General features: G+C 37.5%; 1 protein-coding gene across 1 annotated transcript; it reads left to right on the plus strand.

The window, feature by feature from the left end:
• Positions 1 to 730: 730 nt before the first annotated feature.
• Positions 731 to 3,798, plus strand: LOC149841164 (protein trichome birefringence-like 14). Its single transcript, XM_090004685.1, has 4 exons — positions 731 to 1,449; positions 1,569 to 1,784; positions 1,880 to 2,075; positions 2,394 to 3,798. The coding sequence occupies exons 1-4, from the start codon at positions 1,302 to 1,304 to the stop codon at positions 3,220 to 3,222; spliced, it is 1,389 nt and encodes a 462-aa protein (XP_089860811.1). The 5' UTR covers positions 731 to 1,301; the 3' UTR covers positions 3,223 to 3,798.
• Positions 3,799 to 8,892: the final 5,094 nt, after the last annotated feature.

The following is an 8,892-nucleotide window of genomic DNA, read 5'->3' on the forward strand; positions in this document are numbered from 1 at the left end:
ATACCAGGGGGGGGGGGGGGCTCCCATTGTATTGTAAGATTGAAGAGTATTTTTGTATTATATCAAAAAGTTTTTTTTTTTTTTATGATGAGAAGCTTTGGCTTGAATAGAACCCACGACCATCCTGCGTTACGGACACACCTGTGCAGCAGTAGGGTTTGATCTGGTGCCTTAATCTCAACACCCTCACAACCAATATTGTATTCACATTATATGAAGCATCGTTGCATGATGGGCATGCAGCAACCTGATTGACAGCCGCCTATCTCGGCGTTTCTATCTGAAGAAACGTTGAGATGGATGATCATCAGCAGCGGAGCATGCAGCTGGGCTGCATAAAAAATGACCTCTCCAAAAAAAAAAAAATCTTTATAATTGTCTGAGTGCATTGATAATAAAAGGAATGTAGCTGCTCCAAGATTAATCTGAGAGAAAAGGGCTTAAGAAGTGGGTCTGATCTTGATGGTGACTCTCCCGAAGCTCTACTTTTCCACGCGGAGCCATCTCCATTCAACGGAGGGTTGAAATGAGATGCCGTACGTTAGACTTTTATGTGTCTGGTCTAGGTGGTATATTCAATCACATTTAACGTCGACATTTATGTGTGTGATCTTGGTGGTATTCAGTCATAGTTAACGTCGACATACAAACAGACGACTGTTTCCGTGACAGCCCTGCTGGGGCGGTGCGTGCTTTTAGTTGAAAACTTGAGGTTTGGATTGACGACCGAGCCATTTCCGGGTTAAAGGATATTCATTACTTCCTTCACAGGAGAAAGAAAAAAGAGGAAAAGGAAGTCCCCCCACAAATAGAAACCGTCCCTCTCGCCGGCCTCCCCTTCTTTCTCTGCCTTTCATTGCCTAAAATCCAGGGAGAGAGATTAACAATGGTAGGTGTTTATTGAGCCCAAGTGGGTGTTGGATGTAATGTTTGGTTTGATGATGGTAGTGGTGGGTGATTGGCTTTTGATCCCAAGTGGGTTTTGGGTATTTTGTTTGGATTGATGTTGGTGGTGCGTGATTTTTCTTTCCTTCTGTGGATTGGGGAGGAGTTTTGTTTGTTGGTGGCGTTTATGTGATGATGGTTGTGGGTCTTTTGGTTGATCGAATCGTCTTCTTACCTTTCGTGAGTGTGAAACCGTTTATGTGATGATGGTTGTGGGTGTTTTAGTTGATCGAATCGTCTTCTTACCTTTCGTGAGTGTGAAAATCTCATAGAAAAACTGTTTTTTTTCGTATGCGGAGAGTCTAGATCAGAAGGGTAGTTGCGAGGAGAAAGATAGATAGCGGTCAGAAATCAGAATGATGAAAGGGGGGAGCGTTAATGGGTTGAGAGGCAGGCAGCTGTCGTTGACGCTCATGGCCTTCGTCTGCACCACCGTTCTCATTTGCATCTGGGAGAAGACGCCTGGCGTTCTTCCAGCGAGTCGCTTCGAAATGCAATCTCCTGGTTGGATTCTCCCTCCCTCCCTCTCTCTCGTTTTTGTTTGATGAAGAATGGTACCGTCTTTCTCATGCTTGCTGAAACAGATGATGGATTCTTACATAACCTTTTCTCGTTTTGTGCAGAGATCTTGTCGAGTAAAGCTCCATTTATTCGCACTAAAACCGATGTGTACGTGGATACCGTGGAGGAGGAAGAAGTGGATTTGAAGCGAAGTTCGGAGTCGTCTCTTTCGGATATCAGGTCTGTTGTTTCAGATGAAAGCATAAAACAAGGCTCTAACAAGAGCCGAGAAACTACTGGAAAAGAATTCCTGACCGAGAGCAAGAAAATAAACCAAGGTGGGGCTCCTCTTTCTTTTTGTTATCGTTTTGCTGTTTCCTTTTTGGAGTTGCTTGATCGCATCTCCCCTGAGTGTTGCTTGGTAATGGAACAGAGTGTAACTATGGCAAGGGGAAATGGGTACCGGACAAAAGCAGGCCTCTGTATTCTGGATTTGGTTGCAGGCAGTGGTTGTCGGCGATGTGGGCGTGCCGACTAACCCAGCGGCTGGATTTTGCCTACGAATCGTTCCGGTGGCAACCGGAGAATTGCAAAATGACGAACTTTGAAGGATCCGCATTCTTGAGGAAGTTAGTCTTTTTCTTCTTCTTCTTCAATTTCTTTAGTTCAGGTTTTGTGCTTTGGTCTATGTCAGAACTCTTATATGTTTCATTTGATAGACTTCCCTGAGATCCTTTTCTCCGTTGGGTTTGTGATGGTTTTTGTTTAAGATCAATTTTTGTCCATTTCTCTGCTAATCCTAGGCGTAATTGCAAAAGCAGGGGATAAGGAAAAAGGCTCTAAACAGGATATGACTTACTTTTTAATTTCCATTTTCACGTCTCAGAATCTGAATTGTTGGTGAGATTTGCTTTGGCTGATTATGGTTGCAATGGATGAGGTTTCAGGATGAAGGACAAGACAATTGCTATGGTGGGGGATTCACTGGGTAGGCAACAGTTCCAATCCTTGATGTGCATGGTCACCGGTGGCGAGGAAAGATCAGATGTTGAAGATGTGGGCTGGGAGTATGGGTTGGTCGTGCCCCGCGGTGCGAAACGTCCTGATGGTTGGGCTTTTCGCTTCCTGGCCACCAACACCACCATCCTTTATTATTGGTCTGCAAGCCTTTGTGAATTGGAGCCCCTGAATGCATCTAATCCAGCAACTGATTTTGCCATGCATCTAGATCGACCTGTTACTTTCCTACGACTCTATCTTCATCGATTTGATGTGTTGGTTCTCAATACTGGGCACCATTGGAACAGAGGCAAGTTACGAGCTAATCGGTGGGTAATGTACGTGAATGGGAAGCCAAATGAGAACAGGGTTCTAGGAGAGATGGGAAGCGCCAAGAACCTCACAATTCACAGTGTTGTCAAGTGGCTGGATTCGCAACTTCCGCATCACCCACGGTTGAAGGCGTTCTTCAGGACCATCTCCCCCAGGCACTTCTTCAACGGGGACTGGAATACCGGGGGGACCTGTGACAATACAGTTCCTTTTGCAGGAGGGAACAGGGTCCTGCAAGAAAGCTCTGGCGATCCGGCTGCTGAGAGTGCTGTCAGGGGAACGAGGGTGAGGTTGTTGGACATTACTGGCTTGTCAATGCTTAGAGATGAGGGTCACATATCTAGGTACAGCATCAAAGCCACTGAAGGCGTGCAGGATTGCCTGCATTGGTGTCTTCCAGGCATTCCTGATACATGGAATGAGATCCTTTTTGCGCAATTATAAGTTCCCAATAGATTATATAGTTATAGCAAGCATTCTTTGAAGCTGGTGAATCAGTGAAGGAGCACGACGCTATATGTTGAAGAAAGGATAAGCACCAGCACCACGGTGAAGAGCATCACTGCACCTTGGTTATCAGGGTTTTCTGAGCTTCTGGTTGCTCCTTTGTGCTGATAATGCAAAATTCTGTCCCATTTTTTCAATATCAATGAAGAGCTTATGGACTGACAAACTTGTGACTGTTGAGGAGCTCATGAGTACCTGCTGTGACTTTATTTACCATGCCTGGTTGGAAAACAAAGTTGATGGATGACGAAGTTAGACTTCAAATGAATTTTTCTTGCCAGTGTGGTGCATGCTCTGTGTGCCAGTATGGTTTACCTTTGCCACATCCCTGATCATCAGCATTGTTTCTTCTTTTGTTTCAGTTTTTAGGTTGGCCACTAATGTGTCTGTGCATAGATTCTACATGTTTGCTCCTCTGGTTATATACGACATCTTGCGAGTATTGTAATGAAAGACTTGTCTAGATATTCTTGCCCTTTTCTATGGGTGACATAATAGAACTACAACATATCTGGCACTCTGGTTTGTGTTGGCTTTTGATTTTGAAAGCTTAGAGAAGTGATTGTGGGCGCATCTTTGTTTTGCTTGTCAATGAAAAACCAGGCGTTGAGGGTGTGAATTGAAGTGAATAATAATAATAATAATAATTATTATTATTATCATCTTTGCTTGTATGTGAATTTATGCATGTTTTATGGCAAATGGAGGTACTGTTCATTTTACATTGAGGTTCTTTGAGGCTTTGATTGGTTGAGGCAAATGGAGGTACTCTTCACTTTGTTTTTTTATGAGTTCTCCAAAAGAAAGTTTTTCGCTTGTTTGTATAGCATGAGAAAAACAAAGTGAGAAAATATGAAAAAACAAGAGGGTGGTGGTGAGATGGATGGTGGTGGTGATGGTGAGATGGTGGGTGGTTGCGGTGGTGGTGAGATGGGTAGTGGGAAGTATAAAAATTAAATTTCTCTTGATAGAAAACATTACTCCACCACCCCTCATTTTAAAATGTTTTCTATCAAAATGTGTACTTATTTGGAAGGGTCGGAAAATCTGTGAAGTTTTTTCCATTTTGCATCACTTTTCTTACATCTTTCTTGCTTCCAAACATAATGCAGAAGAATGTAAGAAATATGGTTTCTACCAAGGTTGTATGTATCATATCGTAACTTGTATCGTTCAGACCCAAAATAAGATAGTATCACATCGTAAAAAAATCATAAATTTTTTTAAAAAATTAATATTTATAAAAAATCATAAAAAAATAGCAAAAATTCTAAAAAATCATAACACACAAAATAATGATAAAATACATAAAATGCAACCATAAAATCACATGTAAAATATTTATGTCTCTATGAGCTAAATAACATATCATCAATTATCAAATCTCACAAGAACAATGCAAAATGGTAATATCTTCAATTAAGAACATACCATAAGATTCATCTAAAAAAAAACCAAGTTTATGAATACTTAACAGTTACAAATTACAATCCATAACCAAGTTTTTAAGAAGTATATCATCAATCATCATCATCATTGTCTTGTTATTTTTCATCATCTTCTTCGACATTTATCCATTGAATATCCTCTTCATTCAGGAGGTTTGCTTATTCTAGAACTCATTTATCCAATACATTGATTTTTTCTAAACTGATGAGATTAAACTGTTCTTTGTGCCTCCTTAATGACAACTTTTGTATTTGCCTAAATAGATAATACAAAAATTTAAAATTAGTTGAGTTTTGTATACATAAAAAATATAAAATAACACATGAATATAACAAATAAACTTTATAATTTTAAAATTACCTTTGCCCCAATCATAGGTTATAGCGAACGTAGATGAGGTTATTGAGTCATTTGTGTTCTAATATGTTTCTTTGCTTTGTATGAATTTGCTTAAAGACACACCACTTTCTTTCGCATCTACTTGCACTTCATGTTTGACTTAGGATGCAAATAACAGAACCTCTTAGGTTTGGAACATCACTTTCAAACCTAATCCACCACATGTATGAAAAAACAAGAAAATGAGAAATCAATAAGACAATAATTAATTCAAACCATACAATTATACAAAATATTATAACTAAATAACAATATAAAATTAAAATTGAAATAGATAAATAAATTACCTGAGCGCTTTGTGGTATGGTTTCACACTGCTGCAGGTTTTCCCATATCATATAATACATTGTCGTAAAATTTTATTTTCTTATGAATTTGATCTTGAATGCCATAATCAGGTTTCAACATTTTAATGCAATTCAAGAGACCCTTGTGGACTTTCTTATTCATCTTAAATATAGCAAAGTATCTAAATGCATAATTTAAATAATATATTGCAGCATGAAGAGGTTAATCATTGTACCCAGTCTACCTATAGTCAATGATGTTTCATATAGGCAAATACAATATTTTTTTTCATTTAAATTATCTTTAATGACTTATTTTGCCTTATTCATGGCCTCATAGATATAACCTATAGTTGGTCTATCTTCACTGTCAATCAATCAAAACACCTTTACCAAAGGTATACTTATTCTCAACAACTTAACATATGAATCACAAAATTTACTTTTAAATACAATATCTATAATTTCTTTTGGTATTTTTTTTTAGAATGGGGATATGCATTACAGTTATCTGAAAAACATCTTTTTAGGTGCACTTTTATTATTTACAAGATTCTGCACTATAAAAAAATTCATAGCAAATCTAGTAGCTACGCTACGAATCAACTCAATACCATTAGTATACTTCCTCATTAAGCTCAAAAACTATGCATGATTATAAATAATTTTTTATAATTTCTTGACAACATTCAACTGTATGTCATATCTCATTCATGCTGCCAATGTCCTTGAGCATAAGGTCCATGCAATAGGCAATACACGTGGTCCAAAAGAATAACCCATAATTTTCTGCCAGTTAGTTACCTATTTTCCTATAATTCGTTGCATTATGAGTAATGAATTGCAAAATATTTTGAGGCTGAACCTCTTTTACAACCTTTTAAAAAGATGTCAGCAATACATCTGTTGTCTTGGGTGTATCAAACAAATCAATTGATTTTAAAAAGATTGTTCTTTTGGAGCAATAGACAAGAAAATTTATTAAAGTCCTTGACTTTCTATCTGTCCACCCATCTATCATGATGCTATACTAGTCTCTCTTCCTGATTGTCTCACCTTATCATAATAAGCCTTCACTTCATTAACATTAACTTCTAAAATCTTTTCTCTCAAAACATGATATGAAGGCATCTTGTATCTAGGCTCAATACTGGTTATGACATCTACCATAGCTTGAAAATGAAATGAATTTATCGTATTAAAAGGAATGTATACATCATAATACCATATATCAATTCGCCTACTCGAATAAATGTTGATGAGTTATAGCAGTACGAATATCAGGCTACACCCTGAGGACAATCCTAAGAGGGAAAAAACTCCTAATAGAGCCTCTAGCTCTTCCTTCTCTCGAAGAACTCCCTCAGCCTCCTCATCTTCTTTTTGTACCTACGATTCTACTTCTACTAGCACCAACCACATCTTTTTTCTTCGTTGCAGAACTTCTTACTTCTGATGCTAAGTTAGTGGTTATAAGATCAGAAATATGAAGCTCATCTTTGTCCTCCAAGGGCTACACATATCCCATTTCTGTTTCACTCATCTCTTTTTCTTGTCTTTTTTCTCTCAAACCAGTAAGTAATTGCTGGCATTATCATTTCATGGCATCTAACAAAGTCTTTGACATGCATGGCACAACATTTAGATGTGTTTAAGTTAAATGATGCCTCAACCGAGTGATACCACTCGAAATAACAATATGACATTAGTTATACTTGATTTTTAACCAGTTTTTACTCATTATTTGAGTGCCCCATAGTCATGCTGGATCATTTGATGTCATCTTCTCCCCAAAAAGATGAATAAAAAGCAAAAATTAGAGTTTTTTTTTATCTTAACCTACTTCTTTGAGTAAAAAAATAGTAAAAATACACTCTTTCTTGATAAAATAGGAAAAGCCTTCTTTTATACACATAGATCAACTCCCAAATCGCTCTCAAGAGTCATATGATGCGTGAATACCTCTCTAATGACCTCTACATAAATAAGGGAGTCGACCCTCAAGAGGTCTTTAAAAATAAAAAATAAAAAAATTATGATTCGATATTTTTTTAAGTGCAACGACCTTGTATCGTACGATATACCCCATATCATACAATATGTTATAATATGAGCCTGTATCATATGATATGAGTGTGTATCATATCAATTTTTTCATAGTAATGATATATATTATACCATATCATACGACATGGTACAATACAAACAATCTTGGTTTCCACTTTCTACTAAAGACAATTGATATGTTGACTGTGAGTCTGTGATCCTGTTTGTAGCTCAAACATAGAAAAATGTTATATGAAATTATGAGCATTGTGAATTACTACATCTTGACAAGTTTTCAAACATATAAATGTTAGAGTATTTGGTGTTTTGGTGGGTGGCATCTCCTAGGGACCCTTTTTGAGAGAATTAAGGAATGGGATAAAAATGTTTCTACTTGATAAATTTGGCTTTGGACTGAGTTGGCCTCTTATATTTTAGTAAGTTTCTCTCGACCTTTTTTTATACCTATGGATGGTAAAAGAGCCAAGCTCAAGGTGTTCAAGCTCTGCTCATGCTTTGGAGGGCTGTGGTATATATAGCCCCCAACCCAACGACAAGCCATAAAGGACCTAACGACAAAAAATAAATGGCCTTCAAGAGCATCCAATGACTAGGAAGAGGGAGTTACAAGCTGGGCTAAGTCCAAGGATGAAAAAAGCAATCAAAGAGTCGAGAATAATCCTTCTAAGTCCAATACAGTTCAATTAATGGGGTGCAATCAACACTCAACAAACCTATAATAAAGAGGGTAATTTTGGGAGTGTTAGATAATAAATGCCGCAAGCAAGAACATTGGCCCAAATCAAGGGTGGCTCCAACATCAAGGTTGACTAGGTCTAAGCCAATGCATACAAATGGGTCTGTCAAAGGCTTCAAAAGTGTCGGTCATGGTCTTGTAGATAAAATTGTCTTAAGATCCAAAAAGATTAGTCAAAGTTCAAGAATGACCATGACTAAGACCAAACCAAACTGAATCAAGTCAATCTAAGTCATAATGAAACTGAAACCTAAACCCAAACCTAAACTCAAGTGCAAATCTAAAGTCAAAGCCAAATCTAATGTCCAACATTCAAAGTTAAAAGTTCAATTGACAAGCCCCCAATGAGCCTTGTCCATAAGAGCAAATTTACCCTATATAAACCCAAAGAAAGTTTTCACACTCTTCAATGTGAGACTAAATTGCTGAAAGAAATGACAACCCACTAACTTAGGTAAATGAGTAGGTAATACAATGATTTAACCAAACAATTTTGAGACAAAACCCCAACAAAAAAGATTCAAGAGACTATTCACGAAGATCTGGTTCATAAACAAAGGTACCTTTTGGGTTTGAATCTTTATATTGTTGTTTGTTACTTAGTCATAGTTAGTTTGCTAACAAATCCGCTAAGTTTTGGCAACAAATATGCTAAGTTTTAGCAAGATT

This window comes from Nuphar pumila, chromosome 4, assembly GCF_984573655.1.
Source record: "Nuphar pumila chromosome 4, dmNupPumi1.hap1.1, whole genome shotgun sequence".
Taxonomy (NCBI): Eukaryota; Viridiplantae; Streptophyta; class Magnoliopsida; order Nymphaeales; family Nymphaeaceae; genus Nuphar; species Nuphar pumila.